General features: G+C 45.5%; 2 protein-coding genes across 5 annotated transcripts; one reads left to right on the forward strand and one right to left on the reverse strand.

Moving 5' to 3' along the window:
• The first annotated feature begins 1,514 nt into the window (after nt 1–1,514).
• Nucleotides 1,515–24,760, forward strand: ANGEL2 (angel homolog 2). 4 transcript variants are annotated; one of them, XM_083494475.1, is made up of 9 exons: nt 1,515–1,950; nt 12,330–12,742; nt 15,188–15,447; nt 16,209–16,278; nt 17,063–17,487; nt 19,323–19,449; nt 20,031–20,094; nt 21,757–21,920; nt 24,324–24,760. In XM_083494475.1, the coding sequence occupies exons 1-9, from the start codon at nt 1,925–1,927 to the stop codon at nt 24,473–24,475; spliced, it is 1,701 nt and encodes a 566-aa protein (XP_083350601.1). In that variant the 5' UTR covers nt 1,515–1,924; the 3' UTR covers nt 24,476–24,760. The 4 variants fall into 4 exon arrangements, with proteins under 4 accessions (XP_083350601.1, XP_083350602.1, XP_083350604.1 ...); XM_083494476.1 differs by having other exon boundaries at nt 1,517–1,950; nt 15,191–15,447; XM_083494478.1 differs by lacking the exon at nt 1,515–1,950 and adding an exon at nt 9,087–10,407 and having other exon boundaries at nt 15,191–15,447.
• Nucleotides 8,561–9,692, reverse strand: KTI12 (KTI12 chromatin associated homolog; the record flags this gene model as incomplete). Its single annotated transcript, XM_083494811.1, has 1 exon — nt 8,561–9,692. The coding sequence occupies one exon, from the start codon at nt 9,690–9,692 to the stop codon at nt 8,898–8,900; it is 795 nt and encodes a 264-aa protein (XP_083350937.1). The 3' UTR covers nt 8,561–8,897.
• Nucleotides 24,761–25,170: the final 410 nt, after the last annotated feature.

Raw genomic sequence — 25,170 nt, forward strand, 5'->3', positions numbered from 1 at the left:
AGATTACTAGGTCACCGTTTATCCACATCCATAGCTTACCACTTGATTTATTTGCCATTCAGCTAGGTACTCCCTTTTAAAGCAACAGACTTATTTCACTTTAACTCCTTTTCAGCTCAATTTATTATTATTTTAAAAATTGTTTCAATACTGTTTTGATACTTGATTTTAATGTACACCATCCAGAAATCCATGTTTTGTATAAAGGCACTGATTAGAAATTTTCAAAAGAAATAAAAATAAGCAATTATTGATTTCGCTATATTACCCACCCTTCACCAGGAGGTTCCAGAGGCAGTTACAACTATTTAAAATTCAGCATTAAAAACAGTTAGAGCAATTTACAGTCATGGGAATAGGGTGGGCCCTGAAACACACACACACCAGGTACCAAATTTCAGGATAAAGAGATGCACCTTCAGCAGTCATTGAGAACTGTACAGTGAAGATGCCAAACACGCCTCTGTGGGGAGGCAATTGCACAATTTAGGAGCTGTTACAGAAAATGCCCTCTCCTGGGCTATCAACCCCTCAAACTTCTAAGGGAAGTGGAGATACAAAGAGACCGCTCCCTCTAATCGTAAAGGGGGCAGTCTCACAAAAATTTGGGGCCTAAGCCTTCTAAGGATTTAAACATTAGTGTGAGCACCTTAAATTAGGCCCAGAAACAACATGGAAATTAATGCAGATGTTTTAGGACGGCGCCTACCGTATGTAAGTTCTAAAGGCAGCCACTTGACCACTGCACTTTGGACTACTTGAAGTTTCTGAGTTGTCTTCAAGGGTAGTCCCATGTAAAGCACACTGCAATAATCCAATCTAGAAGTTACCAGCGCATGGAGTACCTTGGTCATGGCATCTCCAGGTATAGGTAATGAATTAAAATCTTGATGTCAAATGTTAACTGTGAACATACTACCCCCCTTGGATATGCACTTAAGAGTAATTAATGTCAATCAAAGCCACCATAATCATGCACTGAACAGTGAGGTAAATCACGTTACTCTGATTTTTTAATGTATTTTGCCATAGTTTCATTAGCTGCATAATTTAACATATATAGTAATGTCTTTTTATTTATTATTCCTCCAAAGACCACTTGCACAGAACTTGTAAGGGCCATTTAGAGTTCATTTAATAATAATTTGTTATTTATATATTTATATATATATATATATATATATATATATATATATATATATATATATATGCAGGTTTTGGTGTCTTCGGGTGTCTTCCCGTGTAAGAGTTGGGGTGTCTAGGCGACGTTTCGACGAGGTCTCACTCGTCATCTTCAGGCTGGTGCTTTCGGCTTCTTGTTACTGGAACAGAGCTCTGTTCCAGTAACAAGAAGCCGAAAGCACCAGCCTGAAGATGACGAGTGAGACCTCGTCGAAACGTCGCCTAGACACCCCAACTCTTACACGGGAAGACACCCGAAGACACCAAAACCTGCATTCCTGTACCCGTGAAAATCTACGAAAGCAAATATATATATATATATATATATATATATATATATATATATATATATATATTCTAATTACCTTTATATCCCACCTTTCCTCTAAGGAGCTCAACAGTTATTAGGTAACCAATTTCAAAGATGTTTTGTTTAGTAAATACAAATAAAGCAAAAATGTTGAATTAGATCACTCTCTCATCAGAAAACTTTCTGATGCACTGAAAAAAATCCAGATGCAAATTATCCTAATTTGTTTAGAAAAAATCTCCAGTTCTAAATTTTCCAGAAAACCCACATCACTGATTAAGATTGGTGTTTTGTGTGATCACAATAGAACAATGGTTCCAAAGTTCTAGGTCTAGCACTACAGGTTTCCATGGCAATTGTGATTTGGTTCCAAGAGGACCAATTCTGCCCTCACAGTTCGCCAACTATTGTTTCATTTAAAGGTAGAACTAGATGTGGAACCGCATCATGGCCATAAGGTGAGTTTCTTAGCTAGTTAGAACTCATTTGATTGTTCTGTTACTGGGTTCTGTGTATGTTTATTTAAAAATTTAAGTCATAGAATTGTAGAGTTGGAAGGGACTACGAGGATCATCTAGTCCAGCCTCCTGTAATACAGGAATCTTTTGCCCAAAGTGGGGCTTAAACCCCCATACTGTGATTAAGTCTTGTGCTCTACCAACTGAGCTATTCCACTATGTGCCATTGGTTTTTATACTTGCAAACTACTTAGAAGCATATTCTGACATTAAGCAGTACATAAATATGTTGAACGGGACTCACTCCCAATGTGATTGTGCATAGATATTGCCACCTGTTCAATTGGGCAAACTCCTAAGTGTGCATAGGACAGCAGCCTCTCCCCCAGTTATATGTTCGGTTTCTGTTAATTGGTTCTCGTGGGAAACTTGCAGATTCTAGCTTCTAACAATTAACTCAAGCTGGTGTCAATTTACTCTTGGCAGAAAGCCCAGGTCTGCTTGACCTAGAAACTACTCACTCTGATTGGTTAACGACCAGCACTCAACTCTGTTATCTAGGATTGCTAGCTCAGTTTGGTGTGAGGTGTGTTAGGAGTTAGAAGTGCTGTGTATGGTTTTGAGAGAGAGAAAGAGAGGATTTATTTTTGCTTTGTTTTGTATGCAGAAACTCTGCTGGTTTTATTTTTCTCCTTTTTAATAAATCCTGTAAATAGTTATTCTGAGTCTAGCTGACTAGTCATTACCGCCGCAACTAGCTTCCTCGCTGTGCAGGAAAACTCTGCTACGTTTGGGCTAAAGCCAATAGGGCTATGCCTGACACTTCAAAGTTCCATGAGGTTATGGGCATTGTGCTGCCAGCCTGAGTTGTGGTGGTGTCAGCATCAACGGTGTTGGTTCCAGTAGTTCCAGAAGTTGTTGTTCCTGTTGGTGCAGCAGATGGACTCTGGCTGGTTCCTGACCGTGGTGAGCTGGTGACGCAGCGGACACAAGGACAACAGCTGCAGCGTGTGAGTGCTGGGTGCTGTGGTTCCTGTTTTCTCTCTCGGTGGTCGTGAGTAGCTGGTTCCGGGTTCCAGGGACATCGCTCTCAAGATGGCCTCACAACCAGTTCAGATGGCTTTTGAGCGTCTGAATGACTCCAATTACTTGCTGTGGTCGGAACGCATGCAGGCAGTGCTGCAGAGGGATCGTCTCTGGCAAGTGGTGAGTAAGTTTCCTACGAAGCCTGATGATGAAGACCTCGATAAAGACCAAAGAGCAAGGGCCACAATTGTCTTGGGGCTGGAAGATTCCCAGTTGCCGTATGTGAGGGGAATCAAGACAGCTAGAGGTGTGTGGCAAGCACTTAAAGAACTCCATGTGCGTGAGACAGCGGTTTCCAAGCTGTTCATTCGCAAGGCATTGTACAAGGCAATGTTACAGCCTGGGGTTACAATGCAGGAACACCTACACAGTTTACAGTTAAAGTTTGCAGCGCTACAGGAAAGAGACTGTGCGTTAGACCAGCAGGAGAAGGTGGCTATTATTTTGAGTTCTCTCCCGGAAAGCTGGGATAATTTAGTTTTGTCTCTAGAAGGCATGCAGGAGCATGATTTACCAGTCAGTTACGTTACTGGGCGTTTGATTGAAGAATGGCAGAAGAGGCAAGAAAGGTCCTTGGCTGCAGAGGCTTCTACTGGCGGGCGGTTTGGAAGGAGTTCTCATGCCGTGCCAGAGGTGAAGCAAGAGCAGCGTACCGGTGAGGAGTCAGCGTTTGCTGTTAGGCGTTGTTTCCGATGTGGGTCTTCAGCGCATCTAAAACGACAATGTCTGGAGTTGGTCAAGTCTCAGTTACCGGTGCAGGAGCAGAGACGAGATCAGCAGCAGCAGCAGCGTAAAAAGAAATTCTTCAAACGAAAACAGTCGGCTCAGCTGGTAACCGGCGAGGTCAAGATTGCTGATGAGAAACAAGCGGTCTGGGTGGTCGATTCGGGAGCATCTCGCCACATCGTGAATTCAGATGAATTGTTTGTTTCCAAGAACTCAGCACAGCGCAGCCAGGTGGCTCTAGCAGATGGAAGTACTTCCGAAGTGATTTCGGGGGGTGCAGTTTTTGTTCCTTGTCTTCGTGAATGCCTGCAAAATGTACTTTGTGTGCCGTCATTAAGGAGCAATCTGATGTCTGTAGATTGTTTGCTAAAAGCTGGGTTTAAAGTGTATTTTGAAGGAGACAGTTGCATTATTAAGAAGGCTGGTGAGATTTTAGGCACTGCTAAGTCAGAGGGAGGCTTGTTTTGGCTTAAAGCAGGATCTCAAGTTGCAGCAGTAGTCAGTAAATCTCAGCCTGCAGTGAATAACAAAGCTATACATGACAACTGTGTGCACTTATTGCATAGGAAAATGGGGCATGCTTGCTGGAAAAGTGTACTAAAAATGTCTGAATTGGCTGATGGGGGTAATTTAAAGAGTTGTAACAAGTACCTTGATTGTAACGTTTGTAAAAAGGTTAAAACCCACAGAGTCTCTTACCCCAGAAGTGACAGAGTTAGTGAGTCACCGCTACAGCTGGTTCACATGGACGTAATTGGTCCATTTGCTGTAAGCAGGGGTGGAGCGCGCTTTTCACTAACAATTGTGGATGACGCCACGCGTTATTCTTGGGTTTTTCCCATGAAGAATAAGGGTGACGTGTTCACTAAGTTTAAAGGCTGGGTGGCATCTGTGGAAAGATTTCTGTCCATTAAACTCAGAAGGATTCAGACGGACAGAGGTGGCGAATTTATGTCAAATGCCTTTAGAGATTGGTTACAAAAGCGTGGCATTGGGCATAGAAAAACGAACGTTTTTTCCCCAGAGGAGAATGGCGTTGCAGAACAAAAAAACAGATCTTTACAAGATATGATGTTTGCCATGCTTGATGATGCTGATTTGCCCATGTCTTATTGGGGGGAGAGCATGCTCACCGCGTGTTATCTCCAAAACAGGCTCTTTCATCAAACAATAGGTACAACCCCGTACTTTAAATTGTTTCAGAAAAAACCTAAAATTGACCACTTGCATGTGTTTGGATCAAAAGCCTGGGTATTAATTCCAAAACAAATGAGGAAGAAGGGAGATCCTAAGACCAAACAGCTAGTGTTTGTGGGTTACCAGGAGCTGGGAAAAGGTTTCCGCTTTGCTGAAGGGACAAATGGCATTGTGATCTCCAGGAATGCCAGTTTTTGTGAACATAGTGGCTGGGAGAGACTACATGCCAATACTGAGGTTTGGTTTGAACCTTCCCAGGAGCTTCATGACTCTGAAGGTAAACACAGAGAGTCAGAGTCTGAGGGGGAGGAAAGTTCAGACAAGAGCTCTCAAGAAAGTAGAGTTAGCCAGAGACCAGTTGCTAAGCAACAAAAGAGAGGTCGTAGTTCTGAGGAGGAAAGTGGGTCAGAAGAAAAATTTTCTCCCAGAAGATCTAAAAGACAAAACAAAGGAGTGCCTCCGGTGCGTTTTTCTCCTGATACTGCAAATGTGTTTAGTGTAAGTGCAGAACCCAAGAGTTTTCAGGAGGTGTTAAAGTTACCAAAAGAGGAGGCAGAGCGCTGGAAACAGGCAATGGAGGAAGAGATGTCCTCTCTGAATGAGCACAAGGTTTTTACACCAGTAGCAGCGCCTGAGGGGGCAAAGATTGTAGGCTGCAGGTGGGTGTACAAACTTAAACCTCTGGTGACAGGAGAGTACAAATACAAAGCTCGTTTAGTCGCTCAAGGATATTCTCAGAGGCCTGGAAAAGATTATGACGAGACTTTTTCCCCTACTGCTAAGGGGGACAGTGTAAGGCTGATTTTAACGCTTGGAGCAAAGAGAAAACTCCTGTTGAACCATTTTGATATCCAGACTGCATATTTACATGCATCAATATCAGAAGACCTGTATCTAGCCGAACCGCCTGGTTATGAGACAGGTTCCAATAGAGTGTTAAAATTAAACAAAGCTCTATATGGTCTCAAACAGGCTGCAAGATCTTGGAACAAATGTTTCCATGAGGCTTAGTGTCGTTTGGTTTCAAGCAGAGTACAGCTGACAATTGTGTTTATGTACGTGGTACAGGCAGTGATCAAGAGTTTTGTCTGATTTATGTAGATGATGTATTGTATGCCTGTAAAACAGATAAACAAACTAAAAGATTTGCCAAGCAATTGTCCAGTAAGTTCAAAGTGAAGGACTTAGGCCCGGTTAGGACATATCTAGGGTTGGAAGTGTGCTGGGCCCAAGATGGCAGCTGCCTAATTAGTCAGCAGAACAAAGTTAAACAACTACTGACTACGTACAGGATGCAGGATTGCAAAGGGGCAGTGGTGCCTATGGATCCAGGTTTCATAAAAACACTTCACATAGATGAGAGTCCTGAATTTGAACATCCTGATGTATATCACTCTGTAATTGGAAGTTTATTGTATATAGCACAGTGGTCCAGACCTGATATTAGCTATGCAGTAGGCATATTAAGTAGATTGGTCTCAAAACCCACACTAAATGCCTGGAAAGGGGTAAAACAAGTTCTGAGATACCTCAAACAGACAATTGGCTATATGTTACAATTAAATTCTTCCGAGGACGAAATGTTGAGTTGCTACTGTGATAGTGACTGGGGAAATTTGCCAGATAGAAAATCTGTCACAGGACTAGTCATAATGGTCGGTGGAGCTTTAATCAGCTGGCGGTCGCGCAAGCAAGACATTGTAAGTGTGTCATCAACGGAATCAGAGTACGCCGCATTGAGTGAATTGTGCAACGAGGTGATTTATTTCAAGCATTTGTTAACAGATTTAAATGTAAATTGTGGAGAACCAGTACAAGTTTACATTGATAATCAAGCTTGTATAACCTTAAGTAAAACAGAGGGTTTCAAATCGCGTTCCAAACATATCTCTGTAAAATACCAAAATGTACGTTGCTGTGTACAAGACAATGTAATCACCTGTACTTATGTATCAAGTGAAGAAAATGTAGCAGATGTATTAACTAAACCATTGGCAAAGATAAAGAACAGGCAAATGTGCAAGGGTTTAGGTTTGCTGGAAAAATAATCTCCTACATAGGTGTTTTTTGATGTTAATTGTTCAGCAGAATCTGTGAGGGGGTGTTCGGTTTCTGTTAATTGGTTCTCGTGGGAAACTTGCAGATTCTAGCTTCTAACAATTAACTCAAGCTGGTGTCAATTTACTCTTGGCAGAAAGCCCAGGTCTGCTTGACCTAGAAACTACTCACTCTGATTGGTTAACGACCAGCACTCAACTCTGTTATCTAGGATTGCTAGCTCAGTTTGGTGTGAGGTGTGTTAGGAGTTAGAAGTGCTGTGTATGGTTTTGAGAGAGAGAAAGAGAGGATTTATTTTTGCTTTGTTTTGTATGCAGAAACTCTGCTGGTTTTATTTTTCTCCTTTTTAATAAATCCTGTAAATAGTTATTCTGAGTCTAGCTGACTAGTCATTACCGCCGCAACTAGCTTCCTCGCTGTGCAGGAAAACTCTGCTACGTTTGGGCTAAAGCCAATAGGGCTATGCCTGACACTTCAAAGTTCCATGATTATATTGTCAAGGTGTACAGTTTGCATTCGCAATGTCTATATAAAACTGCCATTTAATGTTATTTCCTTACCAGTACTAGGTAGATATTTATAGTTTAGATTGTATTTATTTAGCATAATCCATAAAGCGATATTGGCCCCAGGAAAGAATCACAGCATATCCCCTTTCGCACTAGAGGCACTGATGCATCTCTTTGGTATAATAAAAGCGGCACCTTAAAAAGTTGCCACCCATGGCAAATAGTAATTCATTGTAGAGTGATAGCACATTAACTATGAGCAATTCCCACGAGGGTCTCCTGTGTTAGCCTCATTGAAATGGACTGGAGCACTTAATTCCCATTCATTTCAGTGCAGTTCATATGGGAGCGCACCATGCTCCATGTTACTAAGTAGGATGTGGGATTATTTATTTATACACCACCCTCCCAATACCTTATTAGGACAGCTTGCTATTAAAAACAGCATAATAGCTTTTAAGGTAAGTTTCAAACACCAAGTCTACAAAAGCAGTACAGTATACATATAATCCCCCTAGGTACCAAATACAGCATCTTGAGCCAGCCCTGATGTTCATCCTTTTTGTTTTACTCTTGGAAAAGGCAATAGTAGCTGTCTGTTAAGAATAGCAGAAGTTGTGGTCCTGCAACACACAGTCCAGCAGTTGATTGTAGTGGGTTTGTGTCCAATCCATGATGAAGAAACTCAGGGGATCACACTCAGTTTACATCAGAATCACCATCTGACTACATTAGCAGCACACTGGGTGGCTTTAGACTGGCCACTGTTTCTCAGTCATATAATTGTAGTTGGATAGGATTCTGTAAGTCATCTAATGTTCCTCCAGGGGGCCTAAACCTTGTGTTAAAACAACCTGACACACTGACTCATTGTGCCACCAGATACAACCTCCCTTAGTATGCTGTACATGAACCATGTACACAACCCTAGAATCGTAGAACTGAAAGGGACCTGGACATCTCCCAAGGGTCATCTAGTCCAACCCCCCTGCAGCAAGGAAGCGTAACAAAAACGAAATAACCAAAAGAGCAACTTAAAATACAAACAGGTGTGTGATGTGCGGAGAGGAAAAACTCATTTATTTACAATAATCCTGAACCCCTTTTTTGCCAAGATCGGTTTCGGACCAGTTCCACACACTTGAAATGATAGGCAGGAGGTGCATTCCTCTCTCGGGTTTAGACGGCAAAGACGACCCAGGGCCAAAAGCTCCAGCAGCAGACAAACTCCCTTCATGGTCGGGGAGGCTCTTTCGGGTCTTGTGTACTGCACGTGCATAACGGGCGGGCGCCCCTCCAAATCCCACGGCGCGCCTGCTCCGTCCCCCTCGGGCTTGCTTTCCTTTCGGCTCGGCGGCTTCCAGCCCCTCCTCACTGGAGGTTGCGGCCCAGGTACTGCAGGAACATGCTTCCAAGCTGCGGCAGGTCGCCCTCGCCTTCACCCGGGTGCATCTTGGCGTAGCTGAGGAACTGCCTCCGGAGCCGGCTCAGCTCCGCCAGGCTGACGGGCCGGGTCAGCAGCAGCCCCGGAGGCTCCCCGCCGCCGGCCTGCGACAGCCCGTCCACCGCCAGCGGCACGAACTGCCCCGGCTGGGCTCCGTTCCTCTGGGCAGCCATGAGGGCAGCCAGGACGTCCTGCGTGAGGCGGTCGAGGCGGTGCAGGAAGCCGGCGGCCTGCAGGGGCTGCGAGCGCGTGGACTGGTTGGGCGGCGGCGGGCGGCGCTCGAAGAGGGCGGCGCGGATCTCGGGCCAAGGCAGCGGCTCGGCGGGGTCGGCGGGCGCCACGAAGAGCGGCCAGTCCCAGCGGTGGCGCGAGTCGGGCGGCTCCAGGGGAGGCCGGTCCGGGCGGGCGGCGCCTCCCGGGCACAGGAGCACGCAGTGCGGCGTCCCCGCGTGCTTGCTGAGGCAGTAGAGCTCGTAGCGGAAGCTCTTCAGCTCGGCGCCCGAGTCCACCAGCACCACGTCGCGGCGGCTCAGCAGGCGCTCGGCCTCCGCCCTCAGAGCAGCCCGAGCGACGCCGTCCCCGCCGCCGGCGCCCAAGTCGGCCTCGGCCACCACGAAGACCCGCCGCTCTGAGGCCTCCTCGGCGCTCAGCGCCGCCTTCAGCTCTTCGGCGCGCCGGGTCTTGCCGCTCCCCGGCAGCCCGCAGAGGACGACCAGCGGCATGGCGTCTCTCTCCGCCTCAGTCGCAAGCCGGGCCGGCTGTTATCATCTTCCCCCTCAGGGCCTTCCTTCCCGGCACAAAAATGGCGGCGGAGGCGTTAATGTTGCCCTTAAGAAAGATGGTTCCCGAGAGATTATTCGCCCCGCCTTCCGCTCTTCTTTGAAGTGTTCTACGACGACGTCTATCCACGGACCATAGAGATAGGAAAAATTAGAGTGTGGAGTTCTAACGATACTTCCAAACTCGCCTTTAGAGTAGAACTCGTCCTACGGAAATGGCAACTGGTAGAAAGCAACGAAGCAAAGTTTTTGGTCTCCGCCAGAGGAGAAATGGAACTTCCCCATTTACGCGCAATATCGCAGCAGGTTCTAAAGGGAAGAGTCTACAGGAACCCGGAAGTCGTGTTCAGTAGGTCTATTTATAAATCTATGAGTCTGCTGGCGAGGGCAGCGTCTGTTGCGGAAGCCGAACTACAAGTCCCATGGGCCCCTGCGGAAGCCAAAGCCAGAGGGTGCTTCGTTACGTGAGGGGAGGAGCGACCGCTAAGTCCGGCTTGTTTGGATGCGGCTGCGCGGGGGAAGCCGGACCTGGAGCGCGTGTGATGAAGGAGCCGCCGGCCACGGCCCTCTGAGATGAGCCCTCTGCGGGGCCGGCGCGGGGAGCAGAGAACCTGCCGGGGCGGCCTGGCAAAACAGAGGGCAGGTGTCCCCCCTGGAGGTAACTGCGGCGGCTCTGCCGGGGTGGGCGGCCTAAGGCTGGAGGGAGCCACCTGTGGCCCTCCGAATCATCCCCGACACCGGCAACATGGGAGGGAATCGACCAACTCGTGGAAGAAACGGCGGCCAGGGCTGCCAACCCTGGTGCCTGTATTCCGCCTTCAGTGTCAGAATTATTACCGAATTTGTATACCGCCTTTCATCTGCGGATCATAAGGCGGCTTGCAATATAAAAAGGCCATCCTTCTGAAGGCTGCCTGTGGGGAAAACACCATTTCACTTGGATTTTCCTCCTCCTGGGCTTCCCACGCTGTTGGCCACTGTGACGACAGGATGCTGGACTAGGTGGGCCTGATCCGGCAGGCTCCTCTTAGGTTCTGAAGATCTGAGGACCACCGGATCCCCATCCCACCCATGGCAGGTGTTGCCTTTGGCACTCCAAGTGAAGCTGAACTGCCTCTCCTGTCAGACCCAGCTAGTGTGGCAGGGGGTGAAGAGAGTTCAGCAACATTTGGAGGGCCACAAGTTTGCCACCCTGGTTTCAAAGGGTGGCAGTGAGGAGGATTAGGGCCTCCTGTGCTTACCTGTCCCGTGAAAGAAAGAGGGACATTTTTTGATTTCGACACTTTATATACCGCTTGACATCATCGTTTCGTGTAAATGTTACTCAAATCATTACATTTGCACCCAGCCTTTCTCCTGTCATGAAAGGCAGCATACATGTGGTTTTCAGTTACTGTACTTTGCACTGACCAGACCCAGATCTGCATAGCTTCAGCAAAGTGCCTTCAGTCATACCCTGGAACTTAGTACTCTTTGGAATACAAGTCTAAACAGCTATTGATCATGATAGCTAAGTGAAACCTCCATATGCAGAATGTGTACCTCTTGAGTATTAAGATGCTAGGAGCAAACAACAGGAGAGGATTGCTGCCTTCATGTCCTTGTATGTATGTATGTATGTATACATACACACTAACAAATAAACGATCTTAGGATTTCAGTGTTACACATTTTGCTTTGCTGACAAAACATTTAGACAGGAAAACGTCCATTAATGAGGAGTCCAGAGATAAGCCGATTGATGTTTCTGTATATATATATGTATAAGATCTAAAATATATAAACATTGCATGTAGCAGTGTAATGTGTTAGGAAAAAATATTCAGAAAGTAAAAATCAGGGTAGGAGTAAAGCTTTCTGGGATCAACCAAAAAGGCACAGGAGCATAGGAAGCTTCAGGGCAAGCTTATTACTAAACTGATATGGTGGCCATGGATGTGTAAACAAGTTAGTAGCTGATTGAACTTGAGCATTAGTGAATATGTTCGGTATCTGCCAGTCATTCTCAAACTGTGTGCTTTCTGTTTCACTTCTGCTGCTTCTATATCAGGCTTCCTCAACCTCGACCCTCCAGATGTCTTGAGACTACAGTTCCCATCATCCCTGACCACTGCTCCTGCTAGCTAGGGATCATAGGAGTTGTAGGCCAAAAATATCTGGAGGGCTGAGGTTGAGGAAGCCTCTTCGGTATGACAAAACTGCTCATCCTTGTGTCATAACCAACCACTCCTGGAAACACAAAGCGCCATAAAGCATTTGCCCATTGCAGCCTAATCTGTCTAAGAGACCAAATCAAGATCTAGATCATAGCTAGTGGACAGAGTTTCTTTTCTCCTGAAGAAAAAGTAATGCCCTTCCTTATTTAGTAAGATTAATATTTGTAATTTAAGAATAAAGCCAATTACAGACTTCAAGTAATGGAGGAGTGTAATGTTGCAGCATCCAAGATCAGCCAGGAGGGTGCAGTTTCCAGATGGGAAACCATGTTAGTCTGTTGCAGTAAGAACAAGGCCTTTGTCTAGTTGTCATTTCTGTATATCTCACAGCAAAGGATCTTTCCTAACACTGCTTTCTTTCCAGATATCCCATGCTGTCCCATCGTGTACAGAGGCTCGGCAGAGATTGGGTTTGCCACTGGAATGTTGCTCAGAGACTCTTCCGGGATGGTCAAGCTTTCCAGCATATGAAGAGAACCGCATCCTGTTTTGGGGCTTGTTACTCACCCTTGAACCCTTGGGATTGCCCAGGGAGCTGTAGGCTTCCTCTGCTCTGGAGCACACAGTTTCCTAGCCTCATACAAAACTCTTCCATTCATCTCTGTGCTACAATGAAAGCTGAGGGAGATGAGCCATGTGTAAAGCGAAGAAGACATAGTGAGGATCAGGACATTTGTCACAGCCCTAATGAAAAACTGTGTACTTCACCTTCAGATGAAACATCCTGGTCTCCACCTCAACTTCAGTGTAAAGAAGGAAGCACTCCAGAACCAAGAGGTATGGTGGCATCGTACTGCCTTGATCCTTTGCTCTTAATATTTACAGGGTTGTGTTACTTATTTAGGAGAGAAGAGAGCCCATGGGGTCTGGGGTGTCTTGGTTCACGTCCCCACGCGGCCATGGAGCTTACTCGATGAGCCAGTCAATATCTCTTGCCTAACCTGCCTCATGGGATTCTTGTGGTGCCTTGAATTCCTTGGAAAAAGGATGAGATAAAAATGTGATATTATTATATATGCTGAATTCAACTTGCTCAAAAACCACACATATTCAGTTTATGGTCCTATGAACAAGCTGTTCACACCTTTCTTTTGCACTGTTGACAACAGCTGATGAAATAAGCCAACAAAATTTACTGGAGTGATCGTTTTTGTTGTTGTTGCCTGCACTTCCAGGCCTGCCAGAGAGGAGGTGAAGTCCCCTCATTCATATCCAGCTTGGGTACACAGGCTACTAGCAACATGCGGTGCTGTCAGCAGAGGTTGGATGGCCATCTGTCATGGATGCTTTTGCTGAGAATCCTACATTGCAAGGGGTTGGACCAGATGACCCTCAGGGTCCATTCCAGCTCTACAATTCTGTGATTCATTGGTCCATCTACTTCAGCGCTTTCCACGCAGTGGCTCTCCAGAGGCTGAAGCAGGAATCCTTCTCAGTCTTACCTGGAGATGCCAGGGATTGAGCCTGGAATCGTCTGCATACAAGGCAGATGATGCTCTGCCACTGAGCTACTAGTCTTTTAGGCTAATAATACAGTGGTGTCTCGCAAGATGAAAATAATCCGTTCTGCGAGTCTCTTCGTCTAGCGGTTTTTTCGTCTTGCAAAGCAACCCTATTAGCGGATTAGCGCTATTAGCGGATTAGCGCCTATTAAAGGCTTAGCGGCTAAAAGCCTATTAGCGGATTAGAAAAGGGGGGGAGCGGAAAAAAATCGGAACATTCGCAAGACGTTTTCGTCTTGCGAAGCAATCCCATAGGGAAATTTGTCTTGCGAAGCAGCTCAAAAACGGAAAACCCTTTCGTCTAGCGGGTTTTTCGTCTTGCGGGGCACCACTGTAATAATAATATCTCTACTAAGTGGACTGGTGAATGATGAATGGATCATTCTATCCTACTATTTTGTGTCCCCCACCACCAGTCTACTGCATTTTGTTGCTGCCAGTTGATACCTTTATGCTGTTTCTGAAGCACAAAGCCCTGAACAACTTGGAACCAGTATACCTGAAAGTTCACCCCACCCCTTATATCCCCAATTAATCATTGTGCTCTAGAGGTGAGGGCCTCCTTCAAGTACCATCTTATGTCCATTCTGCACAGTGCAGGAATCAGGCCTTTAGTATTGTGGCAGCTGCTCTTTGGAAATAACTTCCATTAAATATTAGAGATGCACCATCTCTGTTGTCATTTCAGCGCTTATTGGAGACTTTCCTCTTTCAGCAAACCTTTTAAGGAATGATTCCCAGTTTGTGTTGGAATCTTTAATTGTTTTTAGATGTTTTAATTGGCACATTTATCATGTGTTCGCCGCCCTGTGCTCCTCTGTGAGGAAGTGCAGGAAATAAATGGAAGAAGATATTTCCGTTTCTTCACAACTAGTATGGAGACCAAGCAGGCTGGTGAGGGAGGCATTTTTGCAATGTGTCTGTTGTTATGATTCAGTTTATGTGTCATTTTCAAACATAAAGAAGTGCTGAAGCAACTCAACAGCAATTCAGTACCAAAATTAGAACATACAGGTAGCATATCAATTAAATTTTACGAACAAAAATTAATCACAAAATAGAAGAATCCATCTTCCACCAGCCCACTCATTTGCCTGCATCCAGCAAATTGTTTATTACAACTTTTATGTTAAATTCCACTCCCCAGCAGAGTCCTATTTATTGCTATCCCAGGGTTTTCCTGTTGTTGTTATTATTTTCTTCCTACTTTCTGTTATATACTAAAGCTACTCCTGAGAGAGATGGGTCTCTTTTGGTACTAATGTTGTTAAACAATTCAAGAACAGAGGTACTTCCTATTTAATGAGGTGCCAGTGTTATTGCCAAATTGCTAGAATCCTGCTTAATGAAACACTTAAAATTATTATTCTTACTTTAAACACTTATACCCCAACCCTCAGAAAGCTTTCCCAAAAGAGATAAAAATGCAGCAGTTCAACAAAATTATCAGAAAGAAAAGGCTTTAGCTTGCTACCTCCTAGATTTGTCTGAGCAGAGGAATACCTAGGCAGAGCTCTACAACTAAGAAGGCTGCCTCGCTGATCAGTACACACCTGATCTCAGAAGGGGAACAGGCCCTAATGCAGAGCTGGACAGTTCATATTTAATTAGCGGGCTCCCCAAAATAGGATTTAAATTGTTTGTACAGGACTTCAAAAGCTCAAGTCAAAAGTATGAATGCAAACAATCCGCCACTCCTGGCCTGGTTGTTGTGTTTCAGCAGGTGTGGTCAAGAGACACTGGGAATACTTCTGCCAGCAAAGTAAAAAAATGAAGGTCCTTGAAGAGGATAAGCTGATCAACCAGGATCATCAAGACACACTGGAGAAGTTTGATTTCACCGTCATGTCGTACAACATCCTTTCCCAAGACTTGTTAGAAGACAACTCTCACCTGTATAGACACTGCCAACGGCATGTGCTAGCCTGGAACTATCGCTTTCCCAACATTCTCGCAGACATCAAACGGCTGGATGCAGATGTAAGTGGGAAGCTAACTTCATAGATGCCAATAAAAAAGAAATCCATAGGAAGACAAATCTTTTACAGACTGTAAGCCAGGCATGAGGATCCTTTGGCCCTCCAGATGTTGCTGAATCACTCCTATCATCCCTGACCATTCAACATGCTTGCTGAGGCTCATGGGAATTGTAGTTCATCAACATCCAGAGGCCAAGAAGTTCCCACACCTGCCATAAGTGAGCATGTGGTTATTTCATGCACTTCATGTTTAGCTGTAGTGAACATGCACCTGGTGCCACGTCTCTCCATTCAGATTCCTTCTAAAAAAACCAACCCTTTTTAACCTGGTCTTATTTTCTTACAGCCCAGTCCTTTGCATGTTTCTTTGAAAGTAAATAATTTTTAGTTCAAGTGAATATAAAATTGCAGCCTTTGGCTGAATGAAGTACGATGGGATTTACTTCCAATACGACATGCATCGGTTTATAACGTTAATTTTCCTTTTAAAGGCACGTTGATTTCACTGGCAGAGCTAACCATGCTCTTCCGGAATCAGCGTGGCTTGAAAATGCTTGAATTTGCCTGAATCGTACCCAGTTCTTAACAATACATAATTTTACTATTAAATAACCTGAAATTATTTTCAGTTGCAGTATCACCATTATTATTTCTTCTTAGAACTGTTATTGAAAGTTGTAAGCCAGTTTCTAAAATTTTAAAGCCAGCCTAGTCATGTTGGGGAGTATGCTACTTGATGATCAGCTGTTTTCCTCCCAACAGGTACTTTGTTTGCAAGAGGTACAAGAAGACCACTACAGAATAGAGATCAAGCCAAGTTTGGAAGCCTTAGGTATAAACTGTCCAGTATACATGTCAAACCACCACCCACCCACCCCGCTTTCCCCAGCTTACCTCCCTACAGTCCACTGATTCTGGCCATTTTAACTCCAGCCCATCTCCATGAGCAAATAGACACAAAGCAGGAAGGTAAGGGTACAGTCTTGCCAGTAGACCATGTACTTATCTCGCCAACCCTCCATAAGCCAAATCTGACAGGCAGGCAGGGTTGGGACTTCTGCTTTGAGCACTGCTAATCACAGTGCTTTGAGGTACAGTGAATCAGCAGTCTTAAAGTCACCACCTGTCAGCTGATTGGTGATGACTTCAGGCCTGCTTTCCAAAGGGGTGGGCTGTGCAATCAAGTTCCTCACAATGAATTCAATCACACAGCCAATCCAGTTGTATCTTTACCTGTCACACACTTGATGTGCAAGTACAGGGCAGGTGTGCATGGTTTGGTGGAAATAGCCTCATGCGCCATATTTGGCCTTTGGGCAGGAGATTCACCACCCCTGCTATAAGAGGTAGAACCACCCCACCCCTGCTGTGTAGCTGAGGGACGGGGAAGCTGTGGCTCTCCAGATGTTGGACTCCAACTCACACCTTCCCTGACCATTGGCTACGCTGGCTGGGGCTGATGGGAGTTTTCATCGAACAATTTGTGGAGGACCACTTGTTCCCCATCCCCGGCATACCGCCAAATGGACCAGAACATATTAAACATGTGTACTTAGAGTTTAGCTCAGAGTATAAAGGAGACACATTTTGAAGCACCTTTTTTCTCGCTTCCCCAGGCTATCATTGTGAGTACAAGATGAGGACAGGAAGGAAGCCAGATGGCTGCACCATTTGCTTCAAGGCCTCCAAGTTCCATCTCCTCTCTTCGAATCCAGTGGAATTCTTTCGTCGCAACATCCCCCTCTTGGACAGAGATAACGTGGGCCTGGTGGTTCTCTTGCGGCCTCTTTTTTCCTGCAAGGCCCCCTCAGCCACCATCTGCATAGCCAACACACACCTGCTGTATAACCCGAGGCGGGGGGACATTAAGCTCACCCAGCTTGCCATGCTGCTGGCGGAAATTACCAGCGTGGCTATGCAGGAAGACGGGCGTTTCTGCCCCCTCGTCATCTGCGGGGACTTCAATTCCGTCCCTCACTCTCCCCTGTACAATTTCTTAAGGGAAGGCAAGCTGAATTACGAAGGACTGGCGATAGGGAAAGTAGGTAGCCGTTTGTCAAGTTGGTGTGTAAAGGAAAAAAAATATGGGTAGACAACACACAAAAGACGATGTCCCTGCCACCCACCCCTATGACATTGTAGGGTTTCCATGGTGATAATTTGCATTGCTGTTCTTTCTAAAATATGCTGTGTGGTCCAAAGCCAGTGCAGGTATGAGGTTTTCAAACAGTGTTCTTAGGAAGTAGTTGGTTGTAGCCATTAATAATCTTCTGGAGCTTTCAGCCCACAGGAGGGTGGAAGACATTCCAAGGCTCACCATGGGATTGTGGTGAAGCCAACGGTGAGTGCCTTGGAACATGCCTTTGCTCCTCCTCTTCCTGTGATGAGCAGGGGTTCTGGGTCAGATGCTGAGGAGTTCCGCAGTAGACAAGGTGGATGCGGAAAATGTGGTGTAGGATATGTTCACTGAAGAGGAGAACTTCGCAAAGCATTGCTTTGGTCAGGGGTGGTGAACAGCATTAGAAACTCCCATTGTTCTAGGTGCATTTTGTGACAGGGAATTTCATTAGCGCGAGCAGTTTCTGAGCTCTGGGCGCAGTACTGATCCTAAGATTTCAGATTAAAACTGCCACTGCTGGAAGAAAAGGAGGGCCTTATTCTGCCTCCCCACTTCCAGCCACTCTCTGAAGACTGGAGAAGGTTTTGTTTTTTCCAGTCTTCAGATGAGGACTAGACCATGTGAAAAATGAGCATAAGATTTTAGCTGCAGTTCATTCATTTTCAGTTTTGTACTCTTGTTTTTAAAAAGCACACCTAAACACTCCATTGCGGTGCCCATAACCTATGTTTAAGGTGCCATTTACTCCTAGCTTTCATATCTCAGTTTCTAACACTGATGATGAACTGCATCTAACCAGCAGACAGAATCATTCTCTTTCCTGCCCCTTCTGGGCCAGGTCTGACAGGTTGCTAATGGGGCCACCCACTTGTTTATCACCTGATGTCTCCTGGCATCAGGTGACCCTTTTTTGCCCACATGGGTCTTGCAGAGCAATTTGCAAAGTCCTCCACATGACCCATCAGTCAGCTGATAGTTTGGTCTTGTTGAGCCTCTTTGCAAAGGAAGACCCAAGAGTATTGTGGAGTGCTTTTCATAGCGCTGTGCAGGTGCTGCTGATCAGCTGACTGGTAGCACAGTAAATTAAAAATAATCTAGAGCATAGTTGCTTTTGCATGAAATGGGGATGGTACCTGTGTGTGTGTCAGTGTGTGTGTGTGCGCGCGCGCGCACGCGTGCATGCACACACACATAGGAACATACAAACACATAATAAATGTAAAGTAATTACATTTTTGCCAGCTCTCTCACCAGCTAGAGTCCAAAACTGAGTACTTGTGGCACAGGAGTTATTTTATGGCTCAAAAAGTGGCTAAATGGGAAGCCAAAAATTAAAAATAAACGTGGCAGCTCTCACAATAGTAGAAATAAACTGTTGGGTCATTGAAAGGATTTGTGTTAAGACAGGTGCTTTTTAACATTCAAAACTGATCCAGACTTGAGAGTGAACAGTAAGGTAATATATCATGCCAGTTTATCTTGAAAGCTAAAATCCCAAGCTAACTATGAATTGCCATGAAATAGCTCTGCAAGCTAGATGGCTGAACCTAAGACTTCAGTCCTGAAATCATTTATCTAGAAGTAAGTACAATTGAAATTAATGGGGCTTACCTCTGAGGAGACATTTTTAGGTTTGTAATGTAAATGCAATGTAAATTCTGGTTTACAGCAGAAATCACTGCTGAGCATCTTCTAGAAATGCACATATTTCTCTTTGGTTGTTTTGTTTTGTTTTGTTTTGTTTCTTGCTTTTTAAGGTGTCTGGCCAGGAACAGTCCCCACGGGGCAATAGGATACTCACTATCCCCATTTGGCCTCCAAGCCTCGGCATTTCTCAGGACTGTATGTATGAGGAGCAACAGAAGCAGCTAGAAAAAGAGAGAGGTAAATTTCAGTGCAGATAACCCAAGTTTTTTCCAAAAAGGTTACTTCCCCTCAGATGTTTACAGCTGAATTTAACCTAGCAGTTCCTTCGTGTGTCATTTCAGCAATTCAGTCACATAATGCTGGCAGTTCAAGTCCTACAGGCGCTGTCTGACCCCAGAGAAGCTAAAAATATAAAGTCATTGGGAATTCATCAGTGGGTGAAAAGTTTTTGTGGATGTTTACAAAAGCCTTAGAAGTGATTTTAGTAGAGTTGACTGGTCACATTGGTTCTTTCCAAGCGCCCAGCTGCAGGTCAACTCATGAGCAACTTTTGGCTGAATGCATAAGCAGCAGCTGTAGATCTGTGTGCGCTCTCCCATATAGGGTAGGAGCCATAGCTCATACACAGATCACCTGTTTTGCAGGTTCAATTCCTGCCATCTCCAGTTATAGAAGGATAACAAAACAGGGGTGGAAGATGTCTTGCTGGTGACTTTGCTATCAAGCAGACTAGATAATACTGGACTCAATGAACAAATGGTCTGATCAGGTGTAAGGCAGCTTCCTGTGCTTTTATGATTGTTGTTGGTTTTTTCCAGAGAGAAAAGACACTAAAGAAGCAAGCTTGGAAAATTCAGAAGAGGTCGTAACAGTAGCAAAAAGGTAAATTTTGACATCACTGCGGTTGTCAGCTTGTTTGCAGGCATCAGCTACTACAACTCGGGACCTGTATAAACAGAGAGCTGAAAGTTTTACTCACTAAAATGCTATATGTGCACTCCCTACTTCATCCTCCAACACACCAAGGAAGAAGAGATTGGAAATTTGCAAACTGGCAAGGGTTTGTGAATATCCGGCATATGGTGGTTAGGGTTAACCATGGTTTAGCCAAACCGACCCCAGTTCAAAGTTGGCTTGTTCAAAGAGACCATAGTTAAAACCATATTTTGGCCAGGTTTGGATGCAACAGTAAATGCTTCCGATCTCCTTATGGCCATGCTGATGGGATAAAGGAGAGCACACTGTCCAGGTCTTGTGCCCCTGTTACTAAACTGGTTTTGCCTTTGGTGTGAGCAAAGCCGTAGGTTAACCTGGATATAATTCTTGGCAATATAATTGCACTAAAACTTTGCAGATAGTGTCTTACCAGAGGTTTTGTTCTGTGCGATATAAAAATTGGGCCTTTGGAATTGCTTCTAAGATACTGGATACTGTTTCTAAGATAGTTTTCATTGTTCAGTCTCTTGTTGTTTGTTACCCTGCGGTTCTTTGGGAGGAAGGGCAGGATATAAAATTAACAAAGAAATAAAATACAGCATTGTATTTAAAGCATGAAGGGCACGGTTTAGGCTATGTCCACTATGAAGTGGATGAGGAGCAATAGCAGGACAAATGTTTCCTTTGTTAAACGATCGTGGCTCACAAACACGTTGTTCTTGCCCTGCCTTGCTGTGATAGCATTCTCAGTCTGGATTGTTATGTCAAAGTATGTGGCTTAGGTGCAGAAAACAGAGCAGCTCTGGGCCAGATGGACAACTCTGAAACATCAGTAGCCTGCAGAAACTCCCTGGTGTAAGCTTGGCCTCATCTGTGATCCTTTGTCTCAGCAGATGCTGAGAGCAGTACATGTGAAAAGGATCTAGGAGTCTTGGTTGACCACAAACTTGACATGAGCCAACAGTGTGACGCGGCAGCTAAAAAAGCCAATGCAATTCTGGGCTGCATCAATAGGACTATAGCATCTAGATCAAGGGAAGTAATAGTGCCACTGTATTCTGCTCTGGTCAGACCTCACCTGGAGTACTGTGTCCAGTTCTGGGCACCACAATTCAAGAAGGACACTGACAAACTGGAACGTGTCCAGAGGAGGGCAACCAAAATGGTCAAAGGCCTGGAAACGATGCCTTATGAGGAACGGCTAAGGGAGCTGGGCATGTTTAGCCTGGAGAAGAGGAGGTTAAGGAGTGATATGATTGCCATGTTCAAATATATAAAAGGATGTCACATAGAGGAGGGAGAAAGGTTGTTTTCTGCTGCTCCAGAGAAGCGGACACGGAGCAATGGATCCAAACTACAAGAAAGAAGATTCCACCTAAACATTAGGAAGAACTTCCTGACAGTAAGAGCTGTTCGACAGTGGAATTTGCTGCCAAGGAGTGTGGTGGAGTCTCCTTTGTTGGAGGTCTTTAAGCAGAGGCTTGACAACCATATGTCAGGAGTGCTCTGATGGTGTTTCCTGCTTGGCAGGGGGTTGGACTCGATGGCCCTTGTGGTCTCTTCCAATTCTATGATTCTATGACTTCTGAAACACTTCTCCCATTTTAGGTCGCCCACATATTTGCACCACAGTTTTCCCTTGTCTTCGGCCTACACTCATTATGTGCCAGACAGCGGAACCCCAGAAGTCACCACCTGCCACTCCAGGAGCGCAGTCACTGTGGATTACATCTTCTATTCTGAGGCAAAGGAGAACACAGCTGCAGAACCAGGCAAGTGACTCTAGAGCAAGATAGGTGACTAATGATTGGCTAGGTGTTCACCCAGTCTGCACAATGGGCAAAAATTTCCAGCACAGTAGAACCTCTTTAAAGCACCCACACATAAACACACGAGGCTTTGTCGATTCCAGACGTTCTTTATTCCACATTCATAAAATGCTAATACTAAGAGAAGGGACTTGTTTCGGGCAGAAGACGTCTCTTGATTTTTAGGGCTGACTGAACAAACAGCTCAGTCCACAGCTTAATATAGAAGCTGCCTGGCTAGCTCAGACAAGGCTGTATTCTCTACCAGATTTATCACCACTTAACTACCTGCATTTGTAGCCTGCGCCAACAGATCTTCTTTGCATCATTGTCTTTGTAATGCTGACTTCCCTCCCTGCACAGTTCAGTTTCAGGCTTTCCAGTGGATCACAAATAAACCAGCCCAGCCTGTTCCTATGCATTTAACATAAACCGGATCTATAGAGATGAGCAAGTGGAGCTTCTCACTACTAAGAGATACCACATTTCCATTTAATCTCTAAAGATCAAGCTGCTTGAAAAGGCACAGGACCAGTTTTAAAAAAAAAAGTTTACAATTCCAGTGGGGCGAAGCCTTTGCTCACGTTATTACATGCATTTTACATGACAACATTGTGCCATGTGGAAGGTTACTACTTCTTTAAAAAAAATAAAAATTGAGCAATAGCAGTTACAGCAAAAGCTCACCAGATGGTGCCATAATGTTAAAAGTGCCTTCAAGCTGATCTCCTTGGTGGGTAAGTCAGGACTGAAGCTTGTCTTGGTTGCACATATTCAGTGCTGTGCATCTTTGCAAAATCCACTGGATGGAATATTAAGTTTAATATTTGTTTAAACTGGGGTGATCAGGAGAACTAGCAGGACATAATTGCCAAGAGACTGATGCGAACAAAGAGGTTCTCGCTTCAGATTTCAACCCAGTGATGAAACTGACCTTAGATAAAGCGTTTTATATTTGGGGAAGGATCACACATCCCCCCCCCACACACACACCTGGGAGTTAAATGGAGAGCTGGTGTAGCAGAGTGTCTAACACACTGAACTATGAAATAAGTACCGTATTTTTCGCCCTATAGGACGCACTTTTTCCCCTCCAAAAATAAAGGGGAAATGTGTGTGCGTCCTATGGGGCAAATGCAGGCTTTCGCTGAAGCCTGGAGAGCGAGAGGGATCGGTGCGCACCGACTCCTCTCGCTCTCCAGGCTTCAGGAAGCTCTGCGCAACCCTCGGGAGACCGGCTCCAAGGGTTGCGCAGAGCTGCCTGCAGTCACGGGATCAGCGCAGCTCTGCGCGGCCACCGGGAGCCGGGCGTGAAGTCCCGCCCCTCTCCGGATGGCCGCGCAGAACTGCCTGCAGTCCCCGGATCAGCGCAGCTCTGCGCGGCCATCGGGAGCAGGGCGCTAAGTCCCGCTCCAGATGGCACAGAGCTGCGCTGATCCCAGGACTGCAGGCAGCTCTGCGCGACCATCGGGAGCGGGGCGCTAAGTCCCGCCCCACTCCGGATGGCGGTGCAGAGCTGCCTGCAGTCACGGGATCAGCGCAGCTCTGCGCGGCCACCGGGAGCCAGGGGCGAAGCCCCGCCCCGCTCCCGATGGCCGCGCAGAGCTGCCTGCAGTCCCGGGATCAGCGCAGCTTTGCGCAGCCATCGGGAGCGGGGCACTAAGTCCCGCCCCGCTCTGGATGGCGGCGCGGAGCTGCCTGCAGTCCCGGGATCAGCGCACTTCTCCCCATCGCCAGCCCCACAAGCTCGGGAGACTGGGGAGGCAGAGCGTGCCTTCCCAGTTCCCCGACCTGGTTCTTCCAGCCCCGCACCTGGGGGGGAAATAAAAATTTTTTTCTTTATTTCCCCCCCCCCAAAAAAAAAAACTAGGTGCGTCCTATGGGGCACAAAATACGGTAGATCATGTAGCTTTCCCCAGCCTGATGTTGGAGTACAGTCTCCATAAGCCCCAGCCAGCATGACCCAATTGTCAGGAATAGGGCATTAAAGTCCATAATATTTGAAGGGGAGCAAGTTGTGGGGAAGTGTGTGTGAAGCACTTACTTGAAAGCATCATATAAATGTTCAGTATTGTTTACGTCGACTTGAAAGTTCCCCAGAATGCAGTGTCTGTAAAGACCAATAGAAGAACTGTGATTCCCTGCTTGCTTATTTCAGAACAGCTTGGTGCCAGCTCAATTGCAATGTAATGTACGTGCTTATGTACCTCTCTTCAAGCCGTAGCTGTCAACTGTTCCCTTTTTTAAAGGGAAATTCCCTTATTCCGAATAGGATTCCTCGCAAGAAAAGGGAAAAGGTGACAGCTATGCTTCAAACATCTGGATTGTCCACAGGCACCTGATGAAAGCCTCTTCTTTCTGTCGCAGGAGCTGAACATGCCTTTGACGGACGCCTGAACCTTCTTGGCCGATTATCACTGGTGACGGAAAAAGATCTCTGGGCTGTCAATGGGCTTCCCAATGAAACCATCTCCTCTGACCATCTCCCTCTCCTAGCCAAGTTCAGGCTGGAAGAGTAACACCAAAATAATGATGACCCACCTGTCTTTTATCGTTCCACTTTCCTTTTCCTTAATTCTACATCGTCAAAAGGGACTGGAGAGTGCATGCCTCCTTGAAGGATTTTAAATACAGGTATATATATATTGTAAATTATCACAGCTACTCAGATATAAAAAAGCAAATTGGAGTTTTACATTGGGATTCCTTTTTTAATAATGGAAAGTATTTGTGCAGTAATTTTTTTAAAATATGTATTTACTTTTCATCAAAGAGATGGTATAAAGTGCTTTTTAAAACAGAAATGATGATCAGATTTTTATTTCTTTATATTTTGATTCTCACCCTTCCTCCCAAAGGAGTCCAGGGCAACAGTCAACAAGGCAGCAAAACAATAAAAATAAAACAAGTAAAAACCATCACACGTCCTTGCAGCTATAGCCTTCATGGAGCTCCCTTAATCCTACAGGCAAGCATTTCTTCTAGACATTGAGTTAATTGTTTTCTTCCAAGGAGATGGGCTTCACTATATCTTTACCTCTTTTCATCCTCTGAGTAGCCCAGAGAGGTGTGTGTGATGATGAAAGAGAACCCCTTTGTACTATCTGGGCTTTCAGGGCTGTGCCTGGGATTTGAACTTACGTTTCTGACATCTAAGTCCAGCACTTTGTGGTTGCGGCCGTGTTCCTGGAGGGTCTTCACCCCAGTTTGCTTT

The sequence above is a fragment of the Podarcis liolepis genome (assembly GCF_965112155.1).
Source record: "Podarcis liolepis genome assembly, chromosome: 3".
Taxonomy (NCBI): domain Eukaryota; kingdom Metazoa; phylum Chordata; class Lepidosauria; order Squamata; family Lacertidae; genus Podarcis; species Podarcis liolepis.

Excerpts from the sequence above, each read along its gene's own strand:
- ANGEL2 (XM_083494475.1), top strand. The coding sequence starts at position 1,925 with ATGTGGAACCGCATCATGGCCATAAG. Across the intron at positions 1,951-12,329 it reads AACCGCATCATGGCCATAAG|ATATCCCATGCTGTCCCATC; the intron begins GTGAGTTTCTTA and ends CTTTCTTTCCAG. Across the intron at positions 20,095-21,756 it reads GTCGTAACAGTAGCAAAAAG|GTCGCCCACATATTTGCACC; the intron begins GTAAATTTTGAC and ends CTCCCATTTTAG.